This window comes from Lutra lutra, chromosome 4 (assembly GCF_902655055.1).
Source record: "Lutra lutra chromosome 4, mLutLut1.2, whole genome shotgun sequence".
Lineage (NCBI taxonomy): Eukaryota > Metazoa > Chordata > Mammalia > Carnivora > Mustelidae > Lutra > Lutra lutra.
Window position 1 is genome coordinate 38384134 of NC_062281.1, and position 23911 is coordinate 38408044.

The 23911-nt window shown below is 34.8% G+C and overlaps 1 protein-coding gene across 6 annotated transcripts in view; it reads right to left on the reverse strand.

Annotated features, from left to right (window-relative positions):
- VPS13B (vacuolar protein sorting 13 homolog B) overlaps nucleotides 1–23911 on the reverse strand; it is a 763452-nt gene that overhangs the window by 538559 nt on the left and 200982 nt on the right. For all 6 annotated transcript variants that reach the window (XM_047723595.1, XM_047723597.1, XM_047723594.1 and 3 more), the window contains 2 exons: nucleotides 5526–5660; nucleotides 4608–4781 (listed from right to left, as the gene is read on the reverse strand). In XM_047723595.1, the coding sequence (XP_047579551.1) occupies nucleotides 4608–4781; nucleotides 5526–5660 (309 nt within the window). The remainder of the gene's footprint in view (nucleotides 1–4607; nucleotides 4782–5525; nucleotides 5661–23911) is intronic.

The following is a 23911-nucleotide window of genomic DNA, read 5'->3' on the forward strand; positions in this document are numbered from 1 at the left end:
TATATTCTTAAACAGCAGACACTCAAAATTTATTTAGACATTAATACATAGATTAACAAGGACTCAGAACTTTTTAACAAGCAGAACCTGCTATAAACCATAGGCAAAATATAGCATATGAAGAAAAGCCGGTCTATATTAAAAAGGGAAAAATGTTTAGAACCCATCTTAAAATATTTTACATACAACAAGTCACCAAGTGCTTCCACCTCGGTCAAAGAAATAAAAAAGAAGAAGCTTATTTCTCTATTTGATTTCTAATATTTACACAAATGTAAAATATAAAAGCATCATAGGGCGCCTGGGTGGCTAAGTCAGTTAAGCAACCAACTCTTGATTTTGTCGGGTCCTGGGAATGAGCCCTACCTGGGGCTCCGTGCTCAGCAGTGAGTCTGCTGGAGAGTCTCAACTTTTCCTTCTGCCCCTCCCTGACACTGTTCCCATGCTCTAAAATAAATAAATCTTAAAAAAAAAAAAAGAAAAGAAAAGAAATAGAAGTGTCACTAAGTGATTCCCATGAATAGTGACAATGAGTACAGAATGTGGGCTGACACACTGGACTCCCACAAGAGCCTTGAGCTACTTCACTACAATCAGAGACAGTTAAGTAGATAATGCAACAGGGCAGGGCAAGGTAAGGGGGGCAGTTCGGGGAGTGTTAAGGGAGCTGCTGAGTCTTCAAAAACAAAGCAGTGCTGTGGTTCTCCCTCTCTCTCATTCTTCTTCTTCTTCTTTTTTTTTTAAAACATTTATTTATTTATTCTGAGAGAGAAAGAGAGCAGGCATGCAGGAGCCAGGGAGGGGCAGAGGGAGAACATATTTCTTATTAATACCCAATTCCCATTAATGAAGCTGTCCATCCCTCACATTCTGAAATCAGAATTAAAAAACTGTCTCAGGGTGCTGGCTGGCTCAGTTGGAAGAGCATCAGTCTTGATCTCCAGGTCCTAGGTTCAACCCCCATGCTGGGTATAGAGATTACTTAAAAACAACAACAACAACAAAACTCTGCCTCTTTATCCTAACTAACCTTTTCTCAAAACTTACTTCCTGACTTCTACAATACATCTAAAACATTTTCTGGTCCTAGTTTTAATCCCCCACCTCCAATGTGGGAGCGGGCACATAATGGTAGTTGTCTTCCATACTTGATATTCAGAAGCCACTTAATGATCACCAGACACCACCAAAATACACAATTTGTCTCACATCATTTGACTGATCACTTATTACTCTAAATGCAAATACTTCTCATTCAAATTCTATAAATCCATGGGAAAAGTTCATTAACAACCTTACCTGGATATGTTTGTGAAAGAGACAGCAAGGATGACTTGTGCTTCCCTTTAATTGTTCAACTAGAAGGATTTAACTACCCAGAATCTCTTTTTAAGAAAGATTAGCAATGACTTCTGGCTGTCTCATTTCCTTTACGTGCTCCAATCTCAAAAACCAAATAAAGTAAATGTAATCATCACTTTCTTATTCATTCATTCATTAAATATTTGTTGACAGCCAACTGTATACTGATACTATTCTAGACACTAGGAATACAGTAACAATCAGAACAGAAAAATTCCTGCTTAAATGAAGCATAATTTCTAAGAGCAGGACAAAATAATAAGATAAATCAGTAATATACATACTATGGTAAAACTGTGGTAAGTAGGGGCGCCTGGGTGGCTCAGTGGGTTAAGCCGCTGCCTTTGGCTCAGGTCATGATCTCAGGGTCCTGGGATCAAGTCCCACATCGGGCTCTCTGCTCAGCAGGAAGCCTGCTTCTCTCTCTCTCTCTCTCTCTGCCTGCCTCTCCGTCTACTTGTGATCTCTCTCTGTCAAATAAATAAATAAAATTTAAAAAAAAAAAAAACTGTGGTAAGTACTAAAAAAAGTGAAGAGTAGAAAAATAAGAAGTATGTGTCAATGTGTGTGTGCATGTGTGTACATGCACCTGTTTTTAGGAGAGAAAAAAATTTTGTATCCAATGGCCATGTAAGTCTTTGCTGAAAGGGTGATATTTCAATAAGGTCTTAAAGGATTGTTAATAAAATTATTTCTTCATTTAAAATTTATTTATGATTTGCCTACTCCTGAGTTATACATAGATACACGTATACATCTCCAATTTAAATCTTGTCTTAAGAACATAAGATTAATCAATATTACTTTAAAACTGGCTTTAAAAAATACTTCTAAGCCTTCTCATAACCATATCATAAACACCATATTATAAATACCTGAGCCATGAATGTGGGTGGCAGTTTCAAGGTAGATGGAAAATTTAAATTTAAAAGTGCCCTAAATTAAGTATGTGAATGTAGCTTAAGTGAAAACACATTTCATTTTAGGATTGAAACATACCCAAAGAAATAATTTCAAAGTATCAAATACATAATCACATTAAAATTTTACACACAAATCCAAAAACATATCACTGAACATAATAGTGATTGTAAGATTAGGTAAATTTTCTTACAGCAAGAAAAAATGTAAAACTTTACCCTAAAAATATCATAATTTTTTAAATAGTAGTTTACTTTTAGGCCTATATAAAAGAATGGAAATGCAAGTACTTTTTTATGACCCTAGAAATGGATTTCAATCACAAATAATAATATAAGATATTGTTATGAGAAAGATCAGATTACAAACTCAACTGATTACTTCTGTGTATATGGCAAAACAAAAAATGAGGAGGCCCTGTCCAACTTTAATATGTGGTAGATTCAAATAAGCTTAGTCCTTTCTTAGGTATCAAAATTCTAACTGGATGGTCTGATCATTTTAATATCATTTTAATGATGTGATGATTTGAAAATAAAACCTATCAAAAATTACCAAATGGAGGGGTGCCTCAGTGGCTCAGTCTGTTAGGCATCCAAGTCTTGATTTCGGCTCAGATCATGACTTCCGGGCTGTGAGACTGAGCCCTGCACTGGGCTCAGCTCTCAGTGTGGCCTCTACTTGAGATTTTCTCTCTTCTCTGCCTCTCCCCCTACCACCTCCCACTGCCTCTGTCAAATAAGTAAGCAAGCAAGTAAGTAAGTAAATAAATAAGTAAAATCTTAAAAATAAAAAAACTATTTGGGTAACATATAAAGAAGTTTATCAAACAGTATATTTAAGGAACATGGTTAAATAGGCATTTTTAAAATCATGATGTTTATTTAACCTCCAATACCTTCTCCCTACAAGTAAATGACTTAGACTAATTCTGGCCCACACTTTGTTTTCTGTGAATAAAGTTTAACTGAAATACAGTCCTATCCATTCATTTGCATTTTATCTACAGCTATTTTTATGCCATAATAGCAGAACTTGTTAGCTAACAGAGAGAAAATATGGCCCACAAGGTCTTAAATATTAGTTATCTGGCTCTTTATTAAAATGTTTATCAGTCCCTACCTTAAAAGACAGATATTCTATCCATACGCACAGTCTTAGTTTGGGTTTGGCCTCATCTTCACATTTTTCCTTTGGATTCCATACCAATTCTCACCAGGCTGAAACTTCTTTTGGAGGAGTATTGTCTTTAGAAGCATGCTGAGGACCCTCAGGCTCACATTTCAAGATACTAATTTCAAGTTTCTAATGTGCATGCTATTCAGCTTCAAATGCTACTGTAACAAAATTCATCTTTCAAATATTTTTTATGTCTTTGTGCACGGTTTCAAATATTCACCTCCATATTCTCTCTGTCTGGTCAATTAATTATAAATCTTTTCATGGTCTTCCCTTTTGAACTTAATGCAGTGATGCTTAACATTTTCCATAAGTTATAATACTTGTTAAATATTAAGAGAGCTCTACTCTTAGGAAGCTATTTGAAAGCACTTCCTCACTGGCCATTTAATTCTTTAAAAAAATTGGCACCCTTCACCTTTTAAGAAATCTGTATATAGCAATCTTATTTCTAGACCTTTCAACCACTTTGCCTTTACTAACCTTATAGTGACTAATCGACCTCATGGGTGATAATGGTCTCTACTTACCATATCTTTTTTTAATCCCAGTCTTTACTGATCCTTCTGGTATCTCCTTTCAACATAAGAGGTATGGCTTTGCTATTGTGGTGTTGAATAAAATGAAATAGATTCTAGGCAAAATACTACTAGGAAAATTACTCTAAGAAATAGGATCCTGACCTCTGAGATTTTTTTTTTGGTTCTACTATCAACATTTCTTCCTTTCTGCAAAACTAGAGAAGGCTCAAATACCCAATTTTAGTATGGCAAATGGTGGGTCACAAAGTGCTACTATCCCAAGGAAAAATATTTTCTCTTTCCAATGTTTTAAATTTCTTTTAGTCCTTTCTACCTATTATACGATATGATAGGTTTTAAAACTCAGTTGGATTTAGGAGCTATGAATCTAAGATTGTTATAATGACAACTGAATTATTTATTTCTCATATAAAATAAAATCATTATTTATGAACACATGACTTATCAAAAATTACACAAAAACACTTCACTTGAAGTTTTAAAGAACACAACTGTAGAGAGTATCTCAATGGACACAAACTGGTTTTTAAAAGAAGTCCTTTTTAAAAGCTTTACTGGAAAAGAAAATGCAAAATAAATGAATAATGATAAATTTATACTCACCGGAATTATGGCAGTAGTCCATATACTGTGGAACTTGGACTGTGAAGGCTATCAAATCTGGAGCTAAGAGAGATTCTGGCTTTCTACTCTCATTGAGCCACTTGCTGCTATGAAGATCTTTAGTGTCAGAAGGACCCTGAAGCAACGGAATCAATTTTTCTTTTCCACTGTCACCTGAAGAGAAACATAATGAAAAAATTCCTATAAAAAATATAGGAGTAGCTTGAGGATGCCTGATCTTAAAATATATTATCATAATATAACACTTCATTTATTTTTGGTCATTTTAGCTGTACATTTATACTCTAAAAAGCATGACTGATAAAGTTAAAAGCACTTTAACTCTTAACAAATTAAGTCTTAGTATTTAGCTAATGAATGCAGAACATGTTCAGATGATATTGTAAAAGGAAAGAACTTGAACATACTATGTTCTAAATATTCTACAAAATCTGTACCTCTTTAAACTTACCTAGAAATTTAGGTTGCACTGAAAAAACTTTAAGTTACAAGTATTTATGGAAAATAGATGAAATAAAGTATTAGCAGGAAGGTGAAGCCAGTTTTAAAAATTGAGAAACAGTTATCTGTTATTTATACGAACATTTTAATTGTTAAGTGTCATATATATCTATACTTCCTATTTCCTCCCAAAAGTGTAAGAGTACACCTTTAATTGTTCTCCTTCATAACCATTCTCATAACTATGCAGCTTTTTTCCTGAAATAAAAATTAATTTATTAAAGAAGTATCATCCTGGCACAATTAAAAAAATTTTAAAGTAAAAATAAAAAAACTTAAAACCTCTGATTCATAGGAACAATGAGCAAATTCTTGTTTCAGTAACGCTCCTTGTAAAATGCAAGGCCAATTCTCCTATACAGGCAATAAAGTTTTACACGGTCCAGCTGCACATACCTGGGGCTTTGGCACAAATTTTTATTGATCCCATGGTCCCAGAGGCACATTTGACCAATGATGTGCTGCAGTACTTCAATTCAACATTCTGGATTGAGCCCTCAAGAGTTGGCAGGGGATTCTTAGATTTCACACCTAATAAAAGAAAACTGCAAATGTACTAGCCGATTGAATTTAAATAATTTTTATACTCCTTCACCAAGGCATTTAAACTTAATTATACTTTAATTATCTGCCTCAGATGTTCTTACAGTATTTGTGTTAGGTTTCATGGTTTAGCATTTAGGAGGTGAAAGGATGCAATTTTAAAATAAATAGCCTGAACTCTCATAACTATACTTATGCAGTCAGCTTTTGATTAGTCAAGCTCAAGAAATACAAGTAAATATTTTAAAACAAATATTTGTTTAAAAAACAGGAAAACTTTAAAATATCATAGTTTTGAAAGAAAGAGTAAGATATTTATTTTTGAAACAAATTTAACTTATACATTGAGTTTTAATTAGAGACACATTTAATTTAAACAGGAAACTTTCTGAGTAAACAAATGTCCAGAATATCTCAATCAGGTAGAATAAGGAGAGATAAACAAGACAGTTCCTAAGTTAAAATACAATAGCTTATAAGCAAAATTGAAACACCATGTGCAGATAAAGAAATCAATGGTATTCTATATCAATTAACAAAAAAGTAGATATTAACATCTCTACTATATGCTACTTGCTCAGGGACATTGAAGCATAGAATTATTATTATAATAATTATCATGAAATAAATGGTAGGGAAAATTTAATTCAAAAGGGAGAAACCCATTTTGCCCCTGAACAGTAGGTGAGAATTAAACAGGCAGGGGAACCTTAAGAATAACAATATTGCAAACCACTAAAATGATAATGATGAAGAACTCTAATCATCTAACATTTACTGAGGACTTACTCTGTGTTACAAATGTTATCTCATTCAATCCTCTCAATGGGGCTGTAATAAAAATGTTTATTATCCTCACTTTCAGATTAAGATACATTCAATTGCAGGAGTTTAGTTAAATTTTGCTCTAAGTCCTATAGTAGCAAAAGAACTAGGATATTTAATACAATTTGACAGAGAAGACTTTACCATTCATTTTGCCTGTATTCACCAACATCTACCATCATAATTTCCCTTTTCCACATTCCACATTTGGATCAAATATATATTATTCTCCACATCTGAAGCTCTAAGTAGAACATGTATGAAAAATTAAAACCATAAACTTTCTATGACTGATCCGTTGAACATTACTCTGAAATCTTCCATCTCAACTTTAGTATGTTCAAGAAGCCCCATAATTGTCCAAGTGTCTTCCTGAGACATGGCCCAGGAATCTACGGTTTAACCAGCACACTATGTGATTCGCAAATTATTAAAAAAACATCATTTTGGGCGCCTGGGTGGCTCAGTTGGTTAAGCGACTGCTTTCAGCTCAGGTCATGATCCCCGGGTCCTGGGATCGAGTCCCACATCGGGCTCCCTGCTTCATGGGGAGTCTGCTCCCTCTGACCTTCTCCCATTTCATGCTCTCTCTCACAGTCTCTCCCTCAAATAAATAAATAAAATCTTTTAAAAAAATAAATAAAAAACATCATTTTAAGAAACACCCTCTCGCACACTAACACTCACTTCAGAAGGGCCCATTCATTTACTAATTTCTATGTGGTTATTACATAAATGTGTATCGACTGGTTGCTATTTTCCAATATTCACCACCTCTGTTGTTTCCATTTGAAGTGATACCTATTATCCCCAGAGCAATAGTCTAAAATGTTGTGCATTTGTACAATATTCTACAGTGATATCAGATTTTTATCAGATCCTCAAAATCCATGACTCATACATCTAAAGCAGTATCTCAGAAAATTAAACAATGACAACAGTATTTATATAAACATAGTCATAGTAATAACATTTTAACAGTAGTACTAGCTATCATAGCACCTCACTTTCAGTGAGCACTTAATGTCAATCCCTAGGTCTAGTTTATTATTTTATTTATTTATCTCCAAAAGAAAACAAAACCTCAAGGTTTTGACCTTTACTATTCCATTTCACATATGAGAAAACCAAGAACCAGATAGTAGGGTTTTGCCAATCTCAAGTGAGAAAGCGACAAGACCGGATCACATTTCTCCTTAAACAGGAAGCTGAGCAACCCTACATATTTCACATCTACTGCAGTTGTGGGAAGTTATAATCAATAGATACTTTACCCTGCTCTAATCATTATGTTAGATGATGAGAAGAATATAAAATAGAACGATACCTTCCTCCTAGCCCTCAAGCCCCACAGTTAGATTTTCATCCTCTGCCAATTTTTCAAAACATATATTAAAACCTAGATAGAGATCAGCAGACAAGAGCTACTGATAGATTCTTTCAAGGGTTGCTGATGTTGTTCAGAATGAAAAGAACTGAATTAGTTTCTGGTAGATATAAACACAGAAGAATAAGAACAGGCCAAAATGGCTTTGTTTTTAAATTATTTTATAACACTGCTTCTACCACATCGAGGACTCTATCTTTAATGACAAATGGTAAATTTTTTTTTATGTTTATTTATGTAAGTACTGTCTACACCCTATGTGGGGCTCAAACTCACCATCCTAGATCAAGAGTGGCATTGCTCATCTGGCTGAGTGAGCCAAGTGCCCTGAAAAAATGATAGATCTTTGTTAATATTTAATGCATGTTGTATATAATACTCTTATCAGAAAAAGTTGCCTGGAACCTCTTCTGGTAAGAATCTCATATACATATACATACAAAGCATCTTGTTTTTAACTCTCACAAACTTAGTTTACATTTTTATGATTACATTTCTTAAGTATTTTAAAACTTTTTTTAATGATTAAAATATCAGGGCACCTGGGTTGTTCAGTTGGTTAAGCGGCTGCCTTCCACTCAGGTCATGATCCCAGGGTCCTGGGATTGAGCCCCACATTGGGCTCACTGCTCAGTGGGCAGCCTGCTTCTCCCTCGCTTCTCTGCTTGTGCTCGCTTGCGCTGTCACTATCTTTGTGTCACTCTCTCTCAAATAAATAGATAAAATCATGAAAAAAAATAACTAAAACATCATTATGCATAAGTTCTCCATAAAGGCTTTTTTATAAAGAAACTTGTTTTAAATACCATAAGCTGAGACTTTAAAAAAATAAATTATAGACATCTCTTGATTGACTTCAACAATGGAGAAAAGCTGCTAGTAAAAAAAAAAAATCTTGGGGCACCTGGGTGGCTCAGTAGGTTAAAGCCTCTGCCTTCGGCTCAGGTCATGATCCCAGGATCCTGGGATCAAGCCCCGCGTCGGGCTCTCTGCTTGGCAGGGAGCCTGCTTCCCCTTCTCTCTGCCTGCTTCTCTGCCTACTTGTGATCTCTGTCAAATAAATAAATAAAATCTTTAAAAAAAAAAATCTTGCTAATTTAAACTATGGACTCCTGGTGATTATGATATGTGAGTGTATGTTCATCCATTGTAACAAAATACACTCTGGTGGAAGATGCTGATACTGGGGTAGATGTGCTTTTGTGGGTCAGGGCACATATGGGAACTAACTTCCCCTCAATTTTACCACAAACCTGAACATTCTTTAAAAAGATAAAGTGCTTTTAAAAAAATTTTTAGGTTTATTTATTTAAGTAATCTCTACACCCAATGTGGGGCTCGAACTCACAACCCTGAGATGAAGTCGCAGGTTCTACTAACTGGGCCAGCCAGGACCCCTTAAAAAAAAAAAAAAAACAACAAAAAACAAACAAACAAAAAAAACTCTTACTTAAAAATGAACTTGGTTTATTTCCATTCTACCTTCAAGTCAAAATTTGTAACATGCCCAAATGTAAGCTCTAGGAAAGCAGAAAGGAGTAAAATCTTGCCATTACATAATTCAGAGCACCATTCATACTGTGTCATACATGAATGCTGCTTCCTGAAAGTGTGAAAGGAAATCTCCTGCAACATGGTGAAACTAAAAGAGCAAACACTCTCAAACTAAAAAAAAGCACTGCTTTGGATAGGGGCAGCATTAACAAAGTAGCTGAGTAATTAGGTAGCTTAAGACAGGCTATTATTTATTATTGTTACATGGAGAGGCCAAAGTATTGTAGTCACTGTTCAACGTACTTAAACAAGAAAACGGCTCTTTACATAGAACTTAATTTAGAGAAGAGGTGCAATATTTTGGTTAGACATACAGTCAGCTGACATGAGTCAAGAGGCCAATCACAAAGATAATGACAGTATCTAACATTTAAAATACGCCCTCTACAAAGCACTCTCACACATACATTCATTCAAATGCTGCTTCCACCAGAAGACAAAAGAAGGAATTTCTAAGACACTGCAACTAAAATATAATTTTACATTGTACACACTATCAATGAAATAATCCAAAAACATTGATTTTTTTTGTAATAGAATTTAATATAAAATAATGCACTCTTAGTTCTTCTCCTTGTGGTTCTTTTCTGGAAAATACCAACTCCTACTACATATTCCTAGTCCTGTGGTACATAATTACCTGACTTTTTTTTTAATTTTTAAAAAATTTTTTATAAACATATATTTTTATCCCCAGGGGTACAGGTCTGTGAATCTCCAGGTTTACACAATTCACAGCACTCACCATAGCACATACCCTCCCCAATGTCCATAACCCCAACCCCCTCTCCGAACCCCCCTCCCCCCAGCAACCCTCAGTTTGTTTTGTGAGATAAAGAGTCACTTACGGTTTGTCTACCTCCAGATCCCATCTTGTTTCATTTATTCTTTTCCTACCCTCCAAAACCCCCATGTTGCATTTCCACTTTCTCATATCAGGGAGATCATATGATAGTTGTCTTTCTCCGATTGACTTATTTCACTAAGCATGATACCCTCTAGTTCCATCCACGTTGTCGCAAATGGCAAGATTTCATTTCTTTTGATGGCTGCATAGTATTCCATTGTGTATATACACCACATCTTCTTTATCCATTCATCTGTTGATGGACATCTAGGTTCTTTCCGTAGTTTGGCTATTGTGGACATTGCTGCTATAAACATTCGGGTGAACGTGGCCCTTCGGATCACTACATTTGTATCTTTAGGGTAAATACCCAGTAGTGCAATTGCTGGGTCATAGCATAGTTCTATTTTCAACTTTTTGAGGAACCTCCATGCTGTTTTCCAGAGTGGTTGCACCAGCTTGCATTCCCACCAACAGTGTAGGGAGGGTTCCCCTTTCTCCACATCCTCGCCAGCATCTGTCATTTTCTGACTTGTTAATTTTAGTCATTCTGACTGGTGTGAGGTGGTATCTCATTGTGGTTTTGATTTGTATTTCCCTGATGCCGAGTGATGTGGAGCACTTTTTCATGTGTCTGTTGGCCATCTGGATGTCTTCTTTGCAGAAATGTCTGTTCATATCCTCTGCCCATTTCTTGACTGGATTATTCGTTCTTTGGGTGTTGAGCTTGATAAGTTCTTTATAGATTTTGGACACTAGCCTTTTATCTGATATGTCATTTGCAATATCTTCTCCCATTCTGTCAGTTGTCTTTTGGTTTTGTTAACTGTTTCCTTTGCTGTGCAAAAGCTTTTGATCTTGATAAAATCTCAATAGTTCATTTTTGCCCTTGCTTCCCTTGCCTTTGGCGATGTTCCTAGGAAGATGTTGCTGCGGCTGAGGTCGAAGAGGTTGCTGCCTGTGTTCTCCTCAAGGATTTGGATGGATTCCTTTCTCACATTGAGGTCCTTCATCCATTTTGAGTCTATTTTCGTGAGTGGTGTAAGGAAATGGTCCAATTTCATTTTTCTGCATGTGGCTGTCCAATTTTCCCAACACCATTTATTGAAGAGGCTGTCTTTTTTTCATTGGACATTCTTTCCTGCTTTGTCGAAGATTAGCTGACCATAGAGTTGAGGGTCTATTTCTGGGCTCTCTATTCTGTTCCATTGATCTATGTGTCTGTTTTTGTGCCAGTACCATGCTGTCTTGATGATGACAGCTTTGTACTAGAGCTTGAAGTCCGGAATTGTGATGCCACCAACCTTGGCTTTCTTTTTCAATATTCCTTTGGCTATTTGAGGTCTTTTCTGGTTCCATATAAATTTTAGGATTATTTGTTCCATTCCTTTGAAAAAAATGGATGGGATTTTGATAGGGATTGCATTTAATGTGTAGATTGCTTTAGGTAGCATAGACATTTTCACAATATTTGTTCTTCCAATCCCGGAGCATGGAACATTTTTCCATTTCTTTGTGTCTTCCTCAATTTCTTTCATGAGTACTTTTTAGTTTTCTGAGTATAGATTCTTTGCCTCTTTGGTTAGGTTTATTCCTAGGTATCTTATGGTTTTGGGTGCAACTATAAATGGGATTGACTCCTTAATTTCTCTTTCTTCTGTCTTGTTGTTGGTGTAGAGAAATGCAACTGATTTCTGTGCATTGATTTTATATTCTGACACTTTACTAAATTCTGTACAAATTCTAGCAGTTTTGGAGTGGAGTCTTTTGGGTTTTCCCCATATAGTATCATATCATCTGCGAAGAATGATAGTTTGACTTCTTCTTTGCTGATTTGGATGCCTTTAATTTCTTTTTGTTGTCTGATTGCTGAGGCTAGGACTTCTAGTATTATGTTGAATAGCAGTGGTGATAATGGACATCCCTGGCGTGTTCCTGACCTTAGCAGAAAAGCTTTCAGTTTTTCTCCTTTGAGAATGATATTTGCGGTGGGTTTTTCATATTTAATTGATTCTTTTTCTACCAACTTTCTTGCCTGCCACAATTCTTCCATCCTCTTTGAGACCTTAGCCCTCAGCGTCAACTCTCCAGTGTTCAATAATCAGCTTATGACAATTCTTGTAATTATTAAAAGATAAACTAATGAGAATAACCTGCATATCTGCATGTTTATCTAAGTAAAAGATTAAGGAGTCAAACCCCATGTAGGTTTTACCTGTGTTCACTCTATTAATCATCACTAAAAGACTTAAAATTTTTTAGGGTCTTAAACTCAAAAAAAAAAAAAAAGAAAATGAAAAGACAATAGCTGAATAAGGAACTCTCAAGAAGGCAAGAGCTATCATCAAAATTTTGAAAGAGGAATATCTGATGAACAAGTAGAAATGAGATGACTTTGTTAAATTTCCCACAGGTACTTTTATCTATTCTATTAAGGCACAAGTCAATCTGCAGTAAACCTTCAAAAATTAAAAATTACAGAAGCCAGGTAGTTCAGAGGGAAGGAATGCAGATGAGGCTAAAAAGATTAGAGAATGAATTATCAGATCACCATAGATCCCTTCCCTTAATTCACAGAGCCATGCAACATCCCCAGACTCATCCAGGCAAAAGACTAAGGGTTCACTATGAGAGATTAAACCACAAGAATTTTGGACTATGGGATACAACCAAAGAAAAGGGTGCATGTTAAAAACAGCAGATTGTCTAAAAATCTATGTGGAGTTTATGTACTACAGGATGAGATCTTCTTTTCCTTACTAAGAACTCTGAGTGACAGGCTTATAACCTTCAGGAAGGAAATGGAAGGATTTCTCTAAGTGGAAACTGGCCAGTCCAAGAAAAAAGAACCAAAGATAATGATAACTGACTCTCCCACAACAAAAAATAAGTAGGGTCCAATTCCCCTACAATGACACCAGCAATTCAATAAGCTCCAACCTTAAACACAGATTTAGTATTTTACTCTAAATATGAAGGACCACCAGATATCATGTGGCAATCACTATAACACATAGAGATTAAAAAACACAGAAAAGAAACAGGGTAACTAAAAATACCAAAAACAAAAATCTTAGTAATAATAATTGCTTAATCATAATAATTGCAAAAATCTTAGTAATAATAGAGAGAGTACAGAAGATACTACAACAAAAACAGGATGTTTAGTTAAAATTTTCAAAGAAGGGGTGTTTTGGTGGCTCAGTCAGTTAAGTACCTGTCTGCAGCGCAGGTCACAATCTCATGGGTCCTGGAATGGAACCCTGTTTCTGGCTCCCTCAGTAGGGAGTCTGCTTCTTCCTCTCCCTCTGCCCTTCCCACTCCCACCACCATTTATGCTTCCTCTTACACACTCTCCCTCAAATACATAAAATCCTTAAAAACAATTTTTTTTCCAAAGAAAAAACTAGCCCTTAGAAATGAAAAACATGACGTTAAATCTCTTTAAATAGAAAAATTAGAAACTAGAGTTAAGGAAATTTACCATATATTAAAGCATAAAATCCCAAGAGTTGAAAATGGGAGAGAAATGACAATAAAATGAAAGGATCAGCATAAACAATCAAATACCTAGAAACCAAAAATTCCAAAAAGACTATTAAATAAAATGGAGAAAATAATCAAAGAAATAATTCAAGAAGATCTCTCTAAACTACAGAACAAGAGTTTCTAATTAAAAAGGTGTACCATAAATCCAGCACAACAAAAGAAAAAGCATACGCACAGAAACCCAACACCTGAAAGAGAAGCACCTAAGGGATTCTGAGATAAAAAATAAACAAACATGCAAACATGAAACAACTGACATACAAATATACAACATACAATTAGAATGGCATCAAACTTCTCAACGGCAACACTGGAAAACAAGAAGACAACAATAAAGTAATACTTTAAAAATTCTGTAGAAAACTTACTCCCAGCCTAGAGATCTATAAACAGCGAAACTATCAATCACATATGAAGGCAGAAGAAAAATTCATCAGATATGCCAGATCTGAAAAAAATTTTACTTCCTCTGCTGGAAAGATAACTACAAAATGGTACTCACCAAAATCAGGGAGTAAATCAGGAAAGAATCACATATGTGATCCAAAAAACAGGGGATCTAACATAAGAGAAAAGAGAATTCCCAGGACAATCTGATAAAAGAAAACTTCAAGCTAGCTCTATGGTAGGATTAGAAACAAAAAGAAATTGAAACAAGAAAAAAGTGCACTAAAAGAACAGTAACTACAAAAATTAAAACTATCTCCTCATGTATTGGAACTACTGAGAGAAGCTAAGTATCTAGAAGAGTTTTGTGGAACGAATAAAAAGTACATAGAACACTACTAAAATTTTAATAGGGCAGTTATTAACGCCTGGAATAAAAGTTGCACAAGAAAAAATTATTTAATGGTAGTCTATTACAATTCATCCATATATGGTCATAACATATTAATATTAAACAAATTTAAGCAAAATGTTATATACCTAGATAATTTAGGAGAAAAAAAAAAGACTAAAGATGGAGACAGTGAGTGTTAACCCTAAAAGCTAAAATAAGGCTACCTGCCTCCCCTCTCCAAAGATGTCCACATCCTAATCCCAAGACTTGTGTATGTTACCTCACATGGAAAAGGAGAATTAAAGTTGCAGGTGGAATTAAGCTTGCTAATCAGCTGATCTGAAATAGGGAGTTTATCCGGCATTATCCTGGTGGACCCAATATAATCAAGACAGTCCTTAAAAATGAAAGGAAGGGGCAAAAAAAGAGAGTCAGAGAAAGACACGTGATGACAGAAGCACCATCAGTGATGCTGCTGGCTTTGAAGATGGGGGATGAATGTCACTGGCCAATGAATGCATGTGGCCTTAAGAAGGTAGAAAGAGCAAGGAAACAGATTCTAGGAAGCTTACAAAAGGAATATAGCCACGCTAACACCTTGATTTTAGTACAAGACTCATTTCAGACATTTAAACTATCGAAATGTAAGGAGATAAATTTATGTTGTTTTCAGACACTAAGTTTGGGGTAGTAGAATGTATGTAGATAATATCTAAACATGAAAGATCAGAAAATTGTGACACAAACATTTTATTTAGAAATTTAGAGGTAAATATCTAAGAATGAGCTGAAAAGACTGCTTCTGAAAAAGAAGTGAAGATGAAAGGGGCCCAGAGTACCCTTTGTTACAAGCCTTGTAAAACTCTAATTTAAATAAAATTAAATGCCATTCAGGAAACTCAAGCAGCCAGGACTCATACTAGATACACAAAAATAATAAAATAACAGGATAGTAAACCAATAATAAAGGTTTCTGAAGGAGGGAAAAGGAAAATTATTTTAAAATAGGCACTGACAGGATTAAAAAACATTACACAAAATAAAGTAAGAAAGAGTTTCCAAAGAGTTGGTATTATCACAATAGGTAAGCATTTACCCTTTCAGGGGAAGAATAAAGGGAGAAAGTGAAACTAGAGAATGATCACATGAGAAGAAAGCAGAAGTCTGAACAGCAGTGGCTGCGGAAGCAAGAACAAGACAGAACCAATCAGCTTTCTGGGTACACATAAGACACAACAGGTGACAAAGACTACATGCAAATGGCTGCCTCTGATAAGATAAGCCAACAGAAGACAGCAACCTTTAAAAGATAGTGGTCATTTTGTTGTTGATAATGATTTTGCAGTTTTTAACATGGGAAAGGAAAGGAAGTGACATTCCAGTGCTGAGTTAAGCCAAAATGTCTGGGTAACAATCATCTAGTATTTTCAACAGAATATAAAATAAAACCATTGAACCACACTCAAATTAAATAGCACAGAAAAAAAAAAGAAATCTCAAAAGTGTGGTGCCCAGTGATAATTAGATGACAGGGTAAATTTTAAATAATCACAAGGAACAAAACACAAAGCCCTCTACAGCAAGAGCTTACTTTTCATTGTTCCATCCTCACTTGCATCTCAGCAATCCCTCCCTGTTCATACTGCTAGAACTACCAGCAGAAAGAATTTACCAACCAACACGTGTCTACAGATCTGCTTCTTTGATTAACTGCTTTTAAACATCAACAATGGCAAACATTTGACAAGATTCTGCTTCATGCTGAAAGAGTGATGAAAAGAGATGCCTTAATTTAACACAATGTATTTCTGTCACCACGTTTAGGACATAATTCTTAATATAAAGATTAACAAAATAACTTCTAACTCTAAAACTATAACTCAGTCTCTCTCCTACATATCTTTGTCATACTATTTAAATGCATACCTTAGAATACTAATCTGCATTATGAAGAATTAACATGCTTCTCTTCAAGTTTATATACTTAAAAAGTCGATTGCTCTACCATGTTATGATTACAGGTTGGGAATTTGGACATTTCTGGGTATAAGGAACTAGAAAAAGAAATATTTTCATTTGGAAGGGGGGCAGAGCCTGGTTAAAGTACTGAGAAACTTACAAATTCTAGATACAGTCTGACAAGAAGATTCAGTAACTTATTTTGGTTGGAAAAGGGAAAATCACTAGACTGTAATGGACCTAATTGAAGAGAACATCAAATAGCTCAGCACAGTGCCTCAAGTATAATAGGTGTTCAAACACAAGTTATTTGGGGCGCCTGGGTGGCTCAGTGGGTTAAGCCGCTGCCTTCGGCTCAGGTCATGATCCCAGGTCCTGGGTTCGAGCCCCGCATCGGGCTTTCTGCTCAGCAGGGAGCCTGCTTCCTCCTCTCTCTCTGCCTGCCTCTCTGCCTACTTGTGATTTCTCTCTGTCAAATAAATAAATAAAATCTTAAAAAAAAAACAAAAAAAAAAACAAAACAAAAAAAAAAACAAACACAAGTTATTTGCTTGTTGTTTGCTCCTCCACCTCTTCATTACCAAGTATGGGGAACTAAAAAATTAACATTACTGTTGGGAGATCATGTCATAAATTTCTTCCCTTTTGAGTTGCTTTTAAATGTTTATCTTTAGCACAGCAGGGTTTCATAACAATGTATCCATGTAAAAATTTATTTTTCTTGTATGGGATTTATGATTCTTAAATCTGAAGATTCACAAAATTTTCAGTGCTATCTTTTGCTTCTTTGATACTTTTAAGCAGCCATTTTACACTATTTCCAATAATTACATTATCTGAAATTCTAGGAATCTAAATTGGTCATTGGAGGACTCTGCTAATTCTTGATCTTGGTGGATTATTTTCAAATCCTTGGTCATTCCAGATTCTGAGTTTACATTTCACAAGGCTTTCTTCTTCAAAAACATTGCCATAGTTGAAGGTACATGCCACATCAAATATCTGTGTTTACTACTAGGTACCCAGAGATGTAGAAAGTCCAACCGGGTCATATTTTAAGTTAAGCTATTGTATTGATTGTTCCTAGACCACACAAGAAACTAAAATCTGAGTGATGACAGGACTATGGTTATAAATTCTCAAGCAAAACACCCTGCCCTCTTCCCCATCAGGGCCAAAACTGAGAAGTTTCTTATTAAATCAAGAGTGGGGCATATATTTGAAAACAGTCCACCTTTCACTCAGAAGTTATAAGCTTATAGAAATGGAAATCACTTCCCAATTCCTTCCTTCCTGTCTCACCCCTTTTTGGTGATTAAAAATCAAGTCCACTGATAAATGAATTTGCCACAGTCCATTTGGAAAAAGCTTAAGTGCCTACTTTCAACTCTGGTTTTCAGTTTCCTCCTTTCTTTTTTTGGTGCAGGTTCAGCAATTAACTTAGAATTTTAAGTGTTATATATTACCCAGCATATTATATATTAATCCACCTTTGCTGAGGAAAGGTTTTCAGGTTAACTAGTATGTCATGCTGCCAAGCACAGAAGTCATGTCATGATTGATACACTATATGTTTACAAAGTAAGTAAATGCAGCTTATAAATGAATTTTCTCCACAAGATTTCATCCATGATAGATAAGGAAGCAACAAATATTTTTTAGGTTAAACAAAACAGGGTATGCATAAATATCAAACACATTATGAACCCTAAAATGAACTGAACTATATTGTTTCAGTTTTCTTATCTATAAAGTGGTATAAATCTGTAAAGGGGCTACAAAGCTATCTCACAGAATAATCCTGAGTACTGAAATGATAAATGGACGGTGGTCAACAGAGTATTTGGCATGTAAGCATTCAATACATGTTAGCTAGCATATTTTCAAAGTTGTTACAAACAGTACAAGCTTGGATTGGGGAAGTTTCAGTTTACATATGTTAGGGAATAATGAGGGAGTTTACTGAAAGATATACTAATCACTAGACCTTTATTCTAGTGTAAATTCTGCCATCAAATAGGTGTGTAACTTTGGATTTAAAACTTCTGTGGCTCAGTTTCTTCACTGGAAAAAAGTGACTGATTAGACTTGATTCTATGAGGTCTTTCTTTTCTTTTCTTTTTTTTTTTTTTTTTTTTTTTTTTTTGTTTAGCTCTAAAAGCCAATGATCAGCTGTAGAAGATGACTACTATGTGGTGGGATATAGAAAAGTAGCCTTTGAAGAAAGTGGTATTCTCTTATACTATATATTTCTTTTAAAAGATAGAGAAAACTTTAATTGGAGCAGTTACCGTGTTTTTATATATATAATAGAAAAAATATGAACTAGATAAAGTCAGTGACATTAGGGAAACATGAAAAAAATGTAAAGGGATAACTACAGATTTCTTTACAAATTGATACTGCATGGATAACTTTTGCAAATTTCATATTTCCCCTAGCCTCCAGAGCTAAAATATCAAGTGAAGAGTGACAATTATTTCTTTGTAATACAAATAACAAAGTGATGCAATATTAGAGTGGTTTTTCTACATATAAAAGTTCTTGACTAAAATAATAAATAATGCCCAATTACTAGTTATGATCATTAAGTATTATCCATATACATGAACATTAATAAAAAACACTTAAGATATGATAATAAAATGCTTAGAAAACATAAAGTGCCTGCTTCTAAGATTAAGTAATTTTTTGACACATATGGGAAGGAACTATAAGAAATTAAATTCTCAGTAAAAACCACTGGTGAAAATATCCAAAGCAAGACTACTATGCAAAAGCCACATTATATTAAACTCCATATTCTGACAGTCAAAGTGGGAAGGGAGAGAAGAAGCCATCACTCTTAGTCACAACTAAATTAAGAAAAAAACAAAGCAACTATGTAGGCATTAAATAAAAATGAAATGAAATCATTTAAAAATACCACACAGGAAGCCCAGAGTCTATTTTAAAACACTTTATTATAAACACAAGAGGGAAATTGTGGCAAGCATTTAAAAAAAAACCTTTTTTTTACATACATAAGGATGTTAAGTGACTAGCTGGCAAAGTAAAAGAGGTCATAGTAAAGAGCAAAACTATCTTTAAATTAAGGAAATATCATGTGTGAACATGTATACGTGAACGTGTATATGTTTAAAGGGAACTGGTAAAGGACACACCAGAATAAAATTAAATACAACATTTACTCACTCTACGAAGGACAAGGTCATTCTTCTTTCCTTAGTTAATTCATACTCTGCCATAAGGCACTCTCAATTGTACCACAAGGTAAAATTGCCAAGCTAATTATCTCACCATTAGGAAACATTGATCCTGACAAGCTACTCCTTTACCATTAGAACTCTGACAGCATGCAACCAAGATTCAGTCTTGCCACTTCAATCACTGACCTCCAATCTGTGATAAAATCAAAGATCTACTACCTATAATTCTGGACTGTCTCACTGTGTAAGGCAATCACCCTGGGTTAAGAATATAAGTTTTGTCTACACCTAAGCATGACCATCTACTATGGTCCCTCATGCACCCACTAATTTTGACTCACATGTCTCATTCATTAAGTTTTTACTGTATACTACTATACACCAAGCACAGACTGGAGTTACAGGGCTAGACAAGACCATTTAAGAATCTTCTCCATTGAAATCCAAAATCTAGTGAGAGAAATACTATTGGTCATCAAACCAATAACTACACAAACATGTACCTACTTAATCTTGTGCAAAATGCCAAAAATGGGAAGCACAGAATGCTACAAAACCATAAGAAAGGAAAGAACTAAACCAATCTGGTGAGTCCTAAGAAAATACCACCTAAGCTATGACAAAGGAGCTACCCAAAAGAAGAAACCGGGAATAATGTTTCACACTTCTGGAATACTTCTTGTAGACACAAGGTCACAATGAGAAGAGCAAAGAGATGGTCACTGTGGACACCGCTTATTCAAAGGGCCATATACCGTAAGTGCCATTTTCATAAAGGTAATAACAATAGGTAAGATCACCGACTATGTAACTACAGGTGTATCTTGTTTTATTACATTATGTGCTTCACAGATTTTTTTTTTTTTTACAAATCAAATTGCGTTTTTTACAAATTGAAGGTTTGTGGCAACCCTGCTTCAAGCAAGTCTACTGGTGCCATTTTTCTCCAACAACATTTGCTCACTTCGTGTTCCTGCATATTTTGGTAATTCTCAAAATATTTTAAACCTTTTTCATTATTATTATATGTGTTATGGTGATCTGTGATCATTGACCTTTGACGTTACCATTGTAATTGCTGTGGGGCACCAAAAACCATATTCATATAAGACAGTTAACTTAATAAATGTTGAGTGCATTCCAACTGTTGCACTGAGCAGCCATTCTCCATCTCCCCCTCTATCCTTGGGCCTCCCTATTCCTTGAGACACAACAGTATTGAAATTAGGCCAACTAATAACCTACAACAGCCTCTAGGTGTTCAAGCAAAAGAGTCACATGTCTCTCACTTTAAATCAAAAGCTAGAAATGATTAAGCTTAGCAAGGAAGGCATGTCAAAAGCCAAGCTAGGCCAAAAGGTAGGCCTATTGTGCCAATTAGCCAAGTTACAAAAGTGCTAGCCCCCAGTGAATACACAAATGATAACAGCCTTATTGCTGATATGGATAAAGATTTTTAATGTTCTACACAGAAGCCCAAGCCAGCCACAGCATTCTCTAAACCAAAGCCTAATCCAGGGCAAGGCCTTAACTGCCTTTAATTCTTTGAAGGAAAGAGAGGTAAGGAAGCTACATAAGAAAAACCTGAACCTAGCAGAGATTGGTTCATGACATTTAATGAAAGAAGCCATCTCCATAAAGAAGTGCTGATGTAGAAGCTACATCAAGTTATCCAGAAGATCCTGTTGAAAAATTAGTGGCTACACTAAACAACATATTTTCAACATAAACATAACATCCTTTATTGGAAGAAGATGCCATGTAAGGATTTCACTAAACAACAGATTTTCAACATAAACAAAACAGTCTTTATTGGAAGAAGATGCCATGTAAGGATTTCACAGCTATAAAGAAGTGACTGCCTCACTTGAAAGCTTCAAAGGACAGGCAGAATCTTTTGTTAGGGCCTAATGCAGCTGGAGACTTTAAATTGAAGCCAATGTTCATTCACCATTCTAAAAATCACAAGGCAACAACACCTAGATGGCAGTGTATCTGTTTATAACATGGTTTGCTGAATTTTAAATGTACCACTGAGGCCTACTGCTTGGGGAAAAAATGCCTTTCTAAATATTACTGCTCACTGACAATGTACTTGGTCACCCAAGAGTTCTGTTGGAGATGTACAAGATTGTTATTTTCAAGCCAGTGAACACAACACCAATTCTGCAACCCATGGATTAACGAATAATTCTGACTTTTCAAGTCTTATTATTTAAGAAATACGTTTCAAAAGGCTATAGTTGCCATAGATAGTAATTCATCTGATGGATCTAGGCAAAAAGAAAACCTTCTGGGAAGACTGACCATTCTAGATGCCATTAAGAATTCTATCATGACTCATGGGAGGGGTCAAAATACCAACTTTAACATGAGTTTGAAAGGATTTGATTCCAGCCCTCATGGATGACTTCAAGGGGTTCAAGACTTCAATGGAGGAAACAATGGCAGATATGGTTGAAATAGGGAGAAAAACTTGAATTAGAAATGGAGCCCAACGATGTGACTGAATTGCTGCAATCTTACGATACAACTAATGTATGAGGGGTTGCTTCTTACAGAGGAGTCAAAAAAATGGTTTCCCAAAATGGAATATAGTCCTGGTGAAATGCTGTAAAGATTACTGAAAGGACAACACAGGATTTAGAATACTACATAAACTTTGTTGATAAAGCAGCAGCATGGTTAGAAAAGAATCACTCCACTTTTGGAAGAAGTTCCACTATGGGTAAAATGCTATCAAACAGCATGGCATGTTACAGAGAAATCATTCATGAAAGGAAGAGTCACTCGATGTGGCAAACTTCACTGTTTTCTTATTTTAAGAAATTGCCACAGCCACTTCAACCTTTATAACCATCACCCGGATCAGCTAGCAGCCATCAACATCAAGGCAAGATGCTCCAAGAGCAAAAAGATTACAAACTCGCTGAAAGCTCAGATAATATTCACCTTTTCTTTTTACTTTTTTCTTTTTTTTTAGCAATAAGGTTATTTTTAAATTAAGATATATGCGTGTGTGTGTGTGTATATATATTTAGATATAAGGCTATTGTACAATTAAGAAACTACAATATATTGTAAGCATAACTTTTACATCAACTGGGAAACCAAAAAATTCATTTGACTAGCTTTGTTGTCAGGGTCTAGACCAAACCTGCAATTTTTCTGAGGTGTGTTGTACACAAAATCTGTGGGAAAATTTACTGTTATAAATGAATGTCAAAATGTCCCTCTTTGACACTGTAACGTGTTTCTATTTTGACTGTACAAATATTCACAGGGAGAAGCCAAAGAATTTACATAAACTTTCAAAAGTTCTGACAAATACACTAAAAGCTTAATGAATCACTTAAAAAAGCACTTAGATATTTGAATAAATGAATCCATGAATCAGTAAATGATAAGGAATATAAAAGCAAATTCATCTAAAAGGAAATATGAATAGTGGAAAGACATAAGAAAAAAGATCAATTTTGCCATAACTGAAGTGAATTAAAGAAAAAGTAAAGCATCGTTTGCCTGTGCAGTCTACAATATTTAATGCTGTGAAGGCTTTATTAAAATATCATTACCCTTCATTACCAGTTATATTATATATTCATGGAATTACTTGAGAAAGCAATATATACTGTATGTTACTTTTTTAAGTTCATAATCCACCACCAAATTACTCAGTCCTTGAAATTTATCACAAAAAAATAACTAAAAAGGGAAAAAATGTTTTTAGCAATATTAATTACATCAGCAAAAACCAGATATCACTTAGATACAATAGAAGAAGAGAACTGCTAAGTGCATTATGAAATATCAATATCTCCTTATTACTAAAAACCTGTGTTATTTGATGTTTAAGTATACAAAAGGTATTTATTAAGAACTGGTAAACAATAGAACACAAAATGTTACACACAGTATGGTTACAACTATGTGAAAACCACACATGAAAAAACATTAGAAATTACACAGAAATTACCACTAATGTAGAAAAATCAAACTTTTTAAAACTTCACATATAATCTAAAAATTGACTAAGTTTGGAAACTTAAATAATGTTTTACACTTAAATATTAAAGATAAATCATGCTCTGCAATCACTGTAAGTAAAATAAGGAGGCAACAACAAAA